This window comes from Alnus glutinosa, chromosome 10 (assembly GCF_958979055.1).
Source record: "Alnus glutinosa chromosome 10, dhAlnGlut1.1, whole genome shotgun sequence".
In the NCBI taxonomy this organism is placed as follows: Eukaryota; Viridiplantae; Streptophyta; class Magnoliopsida; order Fagales; family Betulaceae; genus Alnus; species Alnus glutinosa.
This window is the reverse complement of record NC_084895.1, coordinates 22,213,090-22,226,263: the sequence shown is the minus strand read 5'-3', so window position 1 is coordinate 22,226,263 and position 13,174 is coordinate 22,213,090. Positions and strand designations below refer to the sequence as shown.

Below are 13,174 nucleotides of genomic sequence, written 5' to 3'. Positions count from 1 at the left end.
TACATTAATTAGCATTGATCGAGACTGGAATCACCAATCAAATGATAAGTATACTCACCCTGGCCTTCTAATCAAATACCAGTATCGGCAATAAGACTGAAACCATTAAATATATATATTTCAAGGAGGTAGTACTGTAATTCATGAACGCAATGATAAGAACACACTTTGACATAAACCAGCTGCCTAAGTCAGCCTTGACATGTACAAATTAACCTCGCTGGAAACATTTTCCCTATACTTAAATAACAACTCTAGCTAGCTGGAGATCGATCAGACTCCTATTTTTATATTAGATGCTCAAAAGGATATCAGATACATTAATTATTTCCATGGATTTTCACTCTTTGACCCATTTATTACTTGGACATCAGACATTGATTTTAATGAGTACTTTTCTGTTGCTTGGAATCAGATACCCACAAATTTCACACTCTTCCCTGGATTCTCGTACGATTATGGCAGCAGCAGGGTGTAAGCGTAGAGTTTCTTTGACAACTAATTTCAAGTAATCTAGTTTCTCTATGTTTGTCTCAGGGGCGGAGGGAGGGGGGGTCGAGAGGGGTCAAATGCCCCCCCCTCACCTCCCAAAAATTTCTCCTTCTCTTGAATTTTTTTTTTTTCAAAAGTCCTAGTCCCCCCCCCCCCTTCAAAAACTCATCAAGGAGCAAATATTTTTCAAAAGGATCAAGCTTCATGATTCAAACCACATTCTACCATTTTTTTCATTGGTTTTTAACCTAAAACCAGTCGCTCATGACCAGCCTTAGGTTGAAGAAGGTGAGGTTGACGATGAGTTTTTCTCTTTTGATAAAAACACACCGTTTTGTTAAAAACAAAACGGTGCGTTACTTCGTTTAAACCAAGTGGTGTGTTCTAACTCAAAGAAAGTGTGGAGATCTATCTATCCTTGGCAGATGTCGCTATCATAGGAGAGGACAGCTCATATGGGATAAAGAGATCAGGTGGGTCCAAGACAATTTATTTATAATTTGAGGGGGCAAATAAATTTGCTTTCTTTTTGTGTAAGAGTGTACCGTCACTCCCATCTTTTATAAAATATATTCAATATAAGCTATGGAAGAGATAAGCATATTTGATCAATTTTTTTTAAGAAGAAGAAAAAGAAAAAGAAAAAGAAAAAGGAAGATATTTTTTTAATATTTTTATTTATGCTTCCAAATTTTTTTTTTATGATATTTATTTATTGTGTTAGTTACATTTTTTAATATTTTTATTTAGGCTCCTAAAAAAGATATTTATTTATTTTGTTAGTTGAAATTAAACGGGTTTGAATGAAAAATATTATTAGAATACTTCCTTACTTAATTTACAATGAAATGCACTAAGCATTATATACAGAGAATACTTATGTTACCGTTGCACTATAGAAGGTAAGTAAACTGTCCATATACAGAGAAAGCTGTCAAGTATAAATTAGGAATAGACTTGAATATTAATTCGCTAGGATGCTGGTTGTCTTTCCTTGTGGGATATGGTATATATTCTTTCCTATTGCAAAGTCTTCCTTTCCCATGTGAGTTGATTTTACGTGATGCTTGCTGGAAGGTGATACGCGTGTAGCTTGCCTTATGTGGTCTGGACAGTCTGGAGCTAGAGTCACGGCTGATTGAGCTGATGGGGTTGATTGTATCTTAACATTAGTTATATTATTTTAATATTTTTATTTATGCTCTTGAAAAAAAAATTTTGACCCCCCTCAACTAATTAAAATCTTTGGTCCGCCACTGGTCTGTCTCGTCAATGTTCCCCTTAACCCCAACGACTCGTTGCACTTCGGCTTGCGCCTTCTCCAGTACTCTTGGGTTTCTCAACAATTCAGACATTGTCCATTCTATTGTAGTTGCTGAAGTCTCACTTCCTGCAGAGACGACGTCCTGAAAAAGAATTTTGAACAATAAGAGCATAGCGACATGCATATTTGAGTAAGCCATTTGAACCAAAAATCAAGATAATCTATAGTGGGTTGTTGCGAACATTCTTTTGCAATAAGTCTTGTTTTGTTTATTTGAACAAAATTATTTTGCATTATATTTGTTAAAGTAAATGATGCTGCAGATGTTCTTCTCAGTGTTGCTGCTGATGCTCCTGTCCAAAGCCAGGAACGTCGAGAAGCTGCTTTTGCTATCCTAGATAAGGTTCTACTGAAACAGAATGTTGACGATAGACCAGACACGTCTTCAGCTCAATAGACTAAATTTTCTTTTTCTGTGCAATATCGGTAATAAATTTATTGATCTTAGTTGCATACCAGAGTAACAGCTTTGATGTGGTTTCTGGTGATATTGAAGTGAAGCCCGCCCGTCTCCCGAAGTTGAAGAAGCACATCAACTACATCGTCATCATCACCCGCATCATCTTGGGTTGTACTTGTCTGCACCTTATCATCGATTATATCATCGAGAATCTTGTCCATCTTTTTGTGTATTTTCTCCAATGCGGGCTTCATCCCAGTAAGGAAAGCAAGGAGCTTTAATGAAGGGAATTAAAACGTCAGGCACGTTAAAGCCTCCACTGAGACTAACAGTTTCCTTGACCAACGAGATGAATTCTTTTTCATACTTGCACTTCTTCCCGAAAGCCGCCCTGGAAGCGATTCTATTCGCCAAGGAGAAGACTTTCTCGCTGAGATTGATTGGAATCCCCCCGGACAAGGAAATTGATTCAACAAGATTACACACCTCTTCTTCCCTTACCGATCTAAACGACAGCACACGCTTAGCACTTAGGAGCTCCATGACACAAATCTTTCGCATTTGTCTCCAATAATCACCGTAGGGAGTGAAGGCAATACCTGAAAAATTGTAGGACAAAATTTCAATGGCAAGAACGCTAGGCCGATTTGCGAATACAGTGTCATGTGTCTTGAGCACCTCTTTGGCTACTTCTGGTGATGAAATGACTATAGCCGACACCTCACCCAGTTGCAATTGCATGATGGGTCCGTATTTCTTGGCCATGTCTCTCAAGGAATGATGTGGTAGTGATGAAAAAGCCAGCTGGTGGAGGTTCCGTATAAGAGGCAGTTTCCATGGTCCTGGCCAGGATTGACAGGAAGAAGAAGAAGAAGAAGAGCCAAGTAGAAAGAGGAAAGGAGGGATTTTTTAGCATTACAATGCAACTACAGAAACTCTGGTCTTGGATTCTTGGGACTTCGAAGCTGTTCTTCGCGAGTATATATGAATTATAAAAAATAAATAATAATAATAATAATAATAAAAATAAAAAGTGAAATTATTTCTTCTTCGACATCTCTAGACCACAATGACCACTCAAGGGAATGGTTGTCATTCATCGAAAGTTATGGTGCTATAACACACACGTGTGTATATATATATATATACATATAAGTGACATTTATCGTTCTAAGAGCAATGCAACACATTTAAATTTTTTCTTTTAAAATAAGATTGTGAAATATCATTTGAAAATTAAATTTAAAAAAAAAAAAAAAAAAATATATATATATATATATATATATATATTAAGAAGTGTAGCATTTCTTAAAATTTAATAATGTTTAAACAGTAAATTTTAATGACGTAAATCTTTTGACTTTATGTTTAACTAATTTTAGCGCGCAAACATGACTAACAAGGTTTTTTTAAACGTATAAACATCACTAAAAGACTTTTTTCTTTTCTTTTTTAAATCTTCTTCCTTTTATTTATTTTTTCAAATAAGGTTTAAAACTAGCTTGTAAAACCTAATCATGTCCCTTTACGACATCAAGAAATTACACTACAAAAAAAAAAAAAAAAAAAATGCCCATTCCTAGTATTGAATGTACGACAATGCCAGAAAACATGTTCCTAACATTTGATTAGTGACAATTTCAATTATTATTAATGTAGTGTTTGAAAAATTGCGATTACTAAAATATACTACATATGCCAAAATATCCTGGCACAATAAGGAATTACTTCTTGCACAACATGCAACATCCTAGCTCATGCTTATGTGCAAGGCCAGGAGGTTGATTCTCTTGGGCTCTTTTCCGCTCTTAATTGTAACAATAGGCTTTTAATTCGACCGGGTCTTTGGCCTTCAGCCTTAGCCTTATTTTTTCTGTACCCGTTGTAACCAAATTTCATCTTTGTATATAAAATCAGGCATGATAACATTCTAATAGAAAATAAATTATTCTACTTACAAAAAATAAAAGTAAAAAAATTATTCTGAACAGTCAAGAGCTCAACATACTTTAACTATAATATTAACAAAGCCTTCAAGTTGTTGAGACACATTGCTATCACCCTTAACAGCATCCTCTGATGACTTACTTAAAAATAAAAAAATAATTAAATAAAATAATATCAGAGTTGACACCACAGTCGACGGTGATGCCCAATTGGACATGGTTATCATTGGCAACCTTAGTGTTATCCCTGATGGCCTACTTTTCACAAAAAAAAAATAAAATAATAATATATATATATATATATATCAGCATGGAAAAAAAAAAAGAGTCAAAGCTGATTCACTATTTTTAACGTCGAAAACCAAGAGTCGACTTTTATACATGTGGGTCGTTGCTAATGACTTACTTAAAAATAAAAATTATAAAATAAAATAATATCAGTCTATTAATTTTTTTTAAAAATAAAAAATGAAATGTTTAGGAAAAAAAATTAATTATTTTTCAATTTGTCATAATTTTTTTTTCTATTTTTATTATATATATATTATTTTTATAGAAAAAAAACAATTATAATATTTTTAATCTAAATTAATAGGTCGTTGAAACTAATTCTTTTGCACTAGTTAAAACTTAAAATGTGGTGGATCAAGACATTTTGTAGGGTTTGATCATGTTCTGCTCTTTTCACGAGGGTTCTTGTTTTTTCCCACAATGTCTATTGACCTCAACATTTGATATGGATCAAGACATTTTGTAGGAGTTTCATTAAGTTCTCTCCTCTTTAGGTGCACTAGTTCGATGGATCGTCATACGATCGAATGATCAATTTTACTCTTTGGGTTTTGAATTATCCTAGTGTACTAATCCGATTGATCATGATACAATCAAATGATCGATCGAACTCTATGGATTTTTTATCATCCATGTGCACTAGTTCAATCGATTGTGATACAATCGAATGATCAATTGAACTCTTTAGATTTTGTGTCATCTCGATGCACTAATCCAATGGAAACATGAGCGCGCCATGTGTATGCAGTTGATTGAGGTGATGGAAAATTAGGAATGCTTTCTTTGCAATGAGATTCTTTGACTCAATCTCCGGCATAACTTGGTCTTAGAGAGTTCGAGAGAGCTTAACATGTGATTGATTAAGATATATAAACGAAATGAAAAGAAATGTGATGTAGTACAGATTGAGAGCAGGAACAATAAACGATTGGTGTCTCACTAAATATAGGAATTTGTGTCACACCAAGGGAAATAGTGTCTAACAACAAGAGAAGAGTAATCACAACTCTCAAAGAACAAATTGATTTATTCATCCATCACAATTTGTCTTCATTTGAGTACAAAAGAACAAATTAATAGTTCACTGACAAAACCCTAAACTTAATTTTACTGCCTTTGGGTCAAGTTTATTATTGAATTATAAACTAATACAACTCTTAATATTTAAATAAAACACTAATAACCTAAATATTAATAAAATTTAAAGACCAAATATTATTTTCTCTTTCCATTTCTAGATATGGTTAACCATTAACAATATTTCTGGAGACTTCGACAATATGCAATAAGTATTATCTAATATTATCTGTAATGCCTTGCCTACATGTATAGATGTCGATCAATTCTACAACACTCCACAAATCCTAAATATATACTTGGTCTATCTTTTTCGGATTAGGCTTAGGTGCTATAAGTACAAAATTACAGTATTAGTGCTGTAATTTTTTCAACGGTAAAAATCTAACTTTATTTTTTCTTTTTCTTATAAAACACTTAAAACTAGATTTTGACCATTGAAAAAACTACAACACCTATGCTTATAATTTTTTTACAGCACCTAAGCCTAATCTATTTGCCTATGGTATTTTCTGGTTCTATTAAACAATTATTTTTCTTTCTTTGTGTTTATTATTATTTCTGTTTTGGTTACATTTGCAACAATTTCCATTTTCCACCATGGTGGTGATAACCTTTGGATGATTGTTATTTTATTGATGGATTGTGATTTCATTCCTTTCAAAATGATTTTGGTTTGAGGAAGAATAGACATTCTCGTTATTTATATCAAAAAGACTCAATCAGAATAAAGAAAATCAAAATAGACTATAAAATTATGAAACATAATTTGTTTTTGATCAATTGAATCAATACTTTTACCCTCTCTATTTTTCCCCCTGCCACCCCCCCCCCCCCCCCCCCCCCCCCCACTGAATTTTTTTTTAAAAAAAAAAAAATCAATACAGTTAATGGTTAACAAGTAAGAGGTATATATATTTCAAGCATATATACATTAATTGGATTTACATTTAATATTTATCTGGTAAAGCATACATGAAAAGTGAAATAAAATCAACTGTCACACATGATATAGTACATTGATCAACAACCAGTACAATGCAATAAAGATTTCTACTGCCAATATAATACAATCCCTTGTAAGCATGGGTGCAAGTACACCATCCCCATTCGGTTTGTTTAGGTAAGACCAGAAATCCAAGGAGTAGCAACTATGTACAAATCATTCCTTCTCTTGGAAGTTAATCCGAAAGACTCAGACATGTCGAGTTCTTCTGGTTTGATCTCATTGGGGAGCTTCCACTTGAAGTGATACAACAACTGAGAAAGAGCAAGTTCAATGGTAGCTAAAGCAAATGATATGCCTGGACATATCCTCTTACCACCTCCAAATGGAATGAATTCAAAGCTTGTTCCTTTAAAATCAATACAAGAACTCTGGAACCTCTCTGGGCGAAAGCAATCAGCATCAATCCAGTATTCTGGATCTCTGCCAAGGGCCCATGCATTAATGAGTACTTTTCTGTTGCTTGGAATCAGATACCCACTAAGTTCACACTCTTCCCTTGATTCTCGTAGGATTATGGGAGCAGCAGGGTGTAAGCGTAGGGTTTCTTTGACAACTAATTTCAAGTAATCTAGTTTCTCTATGTCTGTCTCATCAATGTTCCCCCTCCCCCCAACGACTCGTTGCACTTCGGCTTGCGCCTTCTCCAGTACTCTTGGGTTTCTCAACAATTCAGACATTGCCCATTCTATTGTAGTTGCTGAAGACTCACTTCCTGCAGAGACGACATCCTGAAAAAGGATTTTGAACAATAAGATCATAGCGGCATGCATATTTGAGTAAGCCATTGAACCAAAAATCAAGATAATCAATAGTGGGTTGTTGCGAACATCCTTTTGCAACAAGTCTTGTTTTGTTTATTTGAACAAATTTATTTTGCATTATATTTGTTAAAGTAAAACTGATGCTACAGATGTTCTTCTCAGTGTTGCTGCTGGTGCTCCAGTCCAAAGCCAGGAATGTCGAGAAGCTGCTTTTGCTGTCCAAGATAAGGTTCTACTGAAACAGAATGTTGACGATATACCAGACACGTCTTTAGCTCAAGCGCAAATACTTAATCAAATTCAAACTCAAGATAAAGATTAGATGGCACTGAAACTCAAGATCAGATCAAATGCAGATCGATAAAGAGATAACAGAGAAGACTTCGTATTATTTTTTATTTGATTTTGTAAATTCAAATACTGTAATTTGTCTTAACAACCACAAGTGTATAGTTCTATATATTTCAATGAAACACATGGGTTGATCATCTTGATCAAACCCATTCATCAAATTTACTTTCATGGTGTCAGAGCCTCATAGGCCTACGCTTAATATCGACCCATCAATGGCCTCTCCAAGCTCTAACTCCACTTCCAATATCTCCTCTGCAAATTTTGCTCTCCCGAATTTCACCCAACTTATTTCTATTAAGTGGGATAGTCACAACTACCTTATGTGGTTGTCTCAATTCTTACCGGTATTGAGAAGCCACGATTTATTGCGCATTGTTGACGGTTCTGAGCCATGCCCTCTTAAATTTCTCCGCAATGATCAAGGTGAAGCCATCTTGAATCCTGAGTATACTATCTGGACTAAGAAGGATCAGTACCGTCTTAGTTGGATAAATGTAACTCTTTCAGCTACTGTCCATGGCCTTAACACTTCAAAACAAGTTTGGATTACTTTAGTAAATAGATTTGCCTCATAGTCTCGGTCTAGAGTTGCACACTTGAAGAGGCAACTGTAGAATCTCCATTGGGGCTCCATGAATTGTACTGAGTACCTGCAACTTGCCAAGATATGGGCAGATCAACTTGCAACCGTGGGTAAACCAATAGAGGATGATGATTTGATCTCCTTCATAGTGAGTGGTCTTAACCCTTCCTTCAATTCATTTATTACCTCCTCTTTTGCTACACGAGATAATCCTCTAAATTTTGAGGATTTTCAAGATGAACTCCTTAGCCATGAAATGTTTCTAAACCAGCAGCAAACCATTGCACCAGACACCTCTGCCATTGCTCTCTATACACAAAAACTAGGAACCCGATCCTTTCCACCAAAACAAAAGTCCTTCCAGAATATGAGATACCCACCTCAGGAACAGAACCCCAAGGTCTCTTCTCACCCAAACACCTTTGCTCCTACAAAACGACCTGCTCCAAATAACTCTGCTCCACAAGGAAGGCCTGATCAGCCAGCCTTCACCAATAATTTCAGCAATAATACAGGGCTCCTTGTCAAGTATGAGGAAGAAGTAAGCACCAGGTCCATGATTGCTTCTATAGGATGGATTATTCATACCAAGGGCACCATCCTCCTACCCAACTTGCAGCCATGGTTGCTCAAAGTAATGCAGCAGTAAATCAACAGTGGATTGCTGATAGTTTTTCTCAATTACTTCAATTTCATCTTCAATAACTTTCCTCTTCAAAATTTTGCTCTTTCAATGCCTCTTCAAAATTTTCAGGTTCCACAATACAAAAATTGCATCTTGCTTAAATTTCAATCAAATTCCTTCTCTTACTAGAGTTGAGCTTGGTGTTATAAAGTTGATCTTGGAGAGGATAGTGAGCATGGTAGTAATAATGGGGAAGCAGAACTTGGCGAAGGTTGAGAAGTGTCATCATTATTTTCATCCTCTTGAGTTGGTTATTGTTGTAAAACTTTTCCTCGCTCTCATTTCCATTTAGTCAACAAATATAACATCCAGCATGATGATTATTTTGTTGGTCTTCAACCTTTACAACCTATAGCCATCTGACTTTAAGCTATAGCCAACAAATATACACTTTTCACTCGCATCCTTTAATTTAAGCCTCTTCTCCTTTATAATTTGAGCATAACAAATACAAGTAAACACTCTCAGACGTTTTACAATGGTTTTGTCTCATTCCAAAGTTCAAAGGGTGTTTGATTCCACATGCCTTGGTTGAACACTTGTAAATCACATAAATGGTTAACATAGTAGATAGCGTGAGAGATAAAGAATAGGAGTTGCGACATCTTCTACTCGAAAGAACAAGCCAAGGCTTGAAAGAAAACGATAAAATTCAATGTCGATTGTATTCTTAATTCAACAATGATGAACTCACTTACGTTCTGCAATACTTATTACAAGAGGAGACACCCTAAAAGGAAACAAATCAGCAAAGAAGGAAATGACAACAAGAAAAAGAAAGCTAAAATCTAAAATAGGAAAATAACAAAACTAACGTCAAACCAGAATGGACATAAATTAGCGACAAACTGGTTTGTAACTAATTCTAACAAACCAGTTTAATGAAATGACATTGTCCCTTAGCATGTGAGAAGCACATGCATCTCATATGTTTTTTTAATAGCTTTAATAAGAAAGCAAGAACACATGTCACTTTATTAGACTAGTTTGTAGGAATTAGCTACAAACCAATTTGTAGATAATTTATGTCCAACTAGAATCAACACTAAGTGGGTTCCTACATGTGGATAGCAAAAAAATCATCTCGCATGGGATTCAGAAGTGGCTTTTCATATACGGGCTGCAGACAAAATGCATGCCTTCGAATCATTCTAATTAAGAACACATGCATGCCTACTTTGGTTCTCCCTCAGTCCTTTTTGTTGAGCTTCTATCAAATTGCTTTGAACTTAGGCACTTGATACACTGATTCAACAATGCCCAACAACTGTAAGTAAATAAATAAAGTCTTCATCTTAATGCACTAAAAATCGTAGTTTTCACTAGAGAAAAATGAAACTTGAACAGTGCTCCAATTTACACTACTTGAGCTGATGATGTTTCTCTGTCAAACATTTTTTCTCTTCCTGTCCCAAATACTTTTCTGAACGTGGCTCTGATACCAACTCTATTGCCTAGATATTCCAACAAGTATAGAACACAAGAAAAGCTAAGAAAACAAAAGCAAATTAAGTTACAAAAGAAAGTAATGTTTCTACACTCTTCTGCAGAAAACAGAGGACATTCTGCGCTATATATATCACCAAACATGGACTTAAATTAACGAAACATAGCTCAAACTATAGTAGAGTCGAGACTATTTAACAGTATTGTAAACAGTACTATCAAAATTTACAGCACATCAACCATGACAATAGACTAAATTTTCTTTTTCTGAGCAAAATCGGTAATAAATTTATAGATCTTACTTGCATACCAGAGTGACAGCTTTGATGTGGTTTCTGGTGATATTGAAGTGAAGCCCGCCGGTCTCCCGAAGTTGAAGAAGCACGTCAACTACATCGTCATCATCACCCGCATCATCTTTGGTTGTACTTGTTTGCATCTTATCATCGATTATATCATCGAGAATCTTGTCCATCTTTTTGTGTATTTTCTCCAATGCGGGCTTCATCCCAGTAAGGAAAGCAAGGAACTTTAATGAAGGGAACACATCAGGCACGTTAAAGCCTCCACTGAGACTAAGAGTTTCCTTGACCAACGAGATGAATTGTTTTTCATACTTGCACTTCTTCCCAAAAGCCGCCCTGGAAGTGATTCTATTCGCCAAGGAGAAGACTTTCTCGCTGAGATTGATTGGAAGCCCCCCGGACAAGGAAATTGATTCAACAAGATTACACACCTCTTCTTCCCTTACCGATCTAAACGACAGGACACGCTTAGCACTTAGGAGCTCCAGGACACAAATCTTTCGCATTTGTCTCCAATAATCACCGTAGGGAGTGAAGGCAATACCTGAAAAATTGTAGGACAAAATTTCAATGGCAAGAACGCTAGGCCGATTTGCGAATACAGTGTCATGTTTCTTGAGCACCTCTTTGGCTACTTCTGGTGATGAAATGACTGTAGCCGACACCTCACCCAGTTGCAATTGCATGATGGGTCCGTATTTCTTGGCCATGTCTCTCAAGGAATGATGTGGTAGTGATGAAAAAGCCAGCTGGTGGAGGTTCCCTATAAGAGGCAGTTTCCATGGTCCTGGGGGCAACTTCTGGACTTGTGTCTTTGAGGCTTTAAATCTAATAAATCTCTTCCAACAAATAAACAGGATTGACAGGAAGAAGAAGAAGAAGAAGAAGAGCCAAGTAGAAAGAGGAAATGAAGGATTTTTTAGCATTTCAACTACAGACACTCTGATCTTTGATTCTTGGGACTTTGAAGCTGTTCTTCACCGCTTCGCGTGTATGAATTATATATATACAACGATGACAACATCCCATCGATGGGTATTATAGTCAAAGATGCTCTTTGGTGTTGCTCAAGAAGTCAAGAGTGGAGTGTGAACCAGATTTCCTTTCGATTTCTTTCGTGTTAGCCTAAGAAAAATGATCCTTGCACAACGATATTGTATACAGGTGTTACAACAATAGAGGGTCTTAAAAGAGTAATAGCTTATTATAGTTTATTTATAGCCTATTAGAGTTTATTTCGTATTTCAATAAGGAAACTATATTCTAATTGCCCTGTTAGGCAAGTAGGAGATTTTTTTGTATTTTTCTAGTTTATGTGATATTAGTATTTATGGATGATTTGACTTGATTTGATTTTGTAATCTTATTTAAATCAATGTTTGGTTAAAAAAATAACAAATAGGAAATTAATTTCAAGCATCGTTTTTGAGAAAAGTCTAAAATTCCTTGAACGACTTTAAAGGTCTAAATTTTTTCTACGAACTTAAATTATTCCGTTACGTGTTTATGAAAACATTCTCGTAACAATAGGTTCTACTAATATGAATGTGTGCAAAAGTTGTGCACAACATGCACCAATCACTCTTCTTAGCCTAGCTAATCTCAACCTGGAACTCGTGGCAGTATTAGGACGGTGGTACCTTGAAAAATTGATTGCTTATTTTATGTATATATTAGTTTGTTCTAAAGCAAAAAAAAAAATTAATGATGTTTAAACAGTAGATTTTAATGACTTAAATTTCTCGACTTTGTGTTTTAAACACTACGTTTAGCAAACATGACTAACAAGGTTTTTTAAACATTAAACGACTTTTTTCTTTTCTTTTTTTGTAATCTTCTTTTTATTTATTTTGGTTTAAACCTAGCTAGTAAAACCTAATCATGTCCCTTTACGACATCAAGAAACATTACAAAAAAAAAAAAAAAAGCTCATTCCTTGCCAGAATGTATGAATAAATGCCAGAAAATATGTTCTTTTAATTTGACTGGATCTTGGGCCTTCAGCCTTAAGTCTTATTTTCTGTACCCGTCGTAACCAAATTTTTTTCCATGAAGAAAGTACTGGTGGGGTTTCAGAAGTCTTCCAAGTCGCAATATATGTCATTCGTATATCTATTATCTATCACCCTTAACAGCATCCTCTGAATTAAGCAAATGATTCAAGTTCAGCCATTTCTTCTGGTGTGAGTTCGACGGACAGAGCTCCAGTGTTCTAGTAGAAGTTTTCAATCTTGGTGGTTCCCGGAATGGGATACGCACACAACATTAATCCCTTGGTGATGAACCCAGGCCATGCAGTGCTAGCTAGCTGTGATGAGGTGCATCCCTTCCTCGTTGCCACTTCATTAACACGCTCAAATACGATTTGGTTATGCTCCAGATTTTCAGGTTGGAACATAGCTAGGGAGAGACTGAAAGCAGTGAATACATACGTTAGCATTGAGACTGGAATCACCAATCAAATGATAAGTATAAACCTGCATGCCTAAGTCAGCTTTGAC

General features: G+C 35.5%; 1 protein-coding gene and 1 pseudogene across 1 annotated transcript; both read right to left on the bottom strand.

The window, feature by feature from the left end:
* Positions 1-2,260: 2,260 nt before the first annotated feature.
* Positions 2,261-3,312, bottom strand: LOC133879208 (premnaspirodiene oxygenase-like; annotated as a pseudogene).
* Positions 3,313-6,513: 3,201 nt separating this feature from the next.
* Positions 6,514-11,679, bottom strand: LOC133880363 (premnaspirodiene oxygenase-like). Its single transcript, XM_062319318.1, has 2 exons — positions 10,679-11,679; positions 6,514-7,267 (listed from the first exon to the last, which is right to left on the bottom strand). The coding sequence occupies exons 1-2, from the start codon at positions 11,597-11,599 to the stop codon at positions 6,650-6,652; spliced, it is 1,539 nt and encodes a 512-aa protein (XP_062175302.1). The 5' UTR covers positions 11,600-11,679; the 3' UTR covers positions 6,514-6,649.
* Positions 11,680-13,174: the final 1,495 nt, after the last annotated feature.

What these genes read in the sequence shown, in the direction of transcription:
- LOC133880363 (XM_062319318.1), bottom strand. Translation starts at nt 11,599, where the DNA reads ATGCTAAAAAATCCTTCATTTCCTCTTTCTACTTGGCTCTTCTTCTTC. An exon ending in ACATCAAAGCTGTCACTCTG is followed by an intron (nt 7,268 to 10,678) that starts GTATGCAAGTAA and finishes ATCCTTTTTCAG; the next exon opens with GATGTCGTCTCTGCAGGAAG.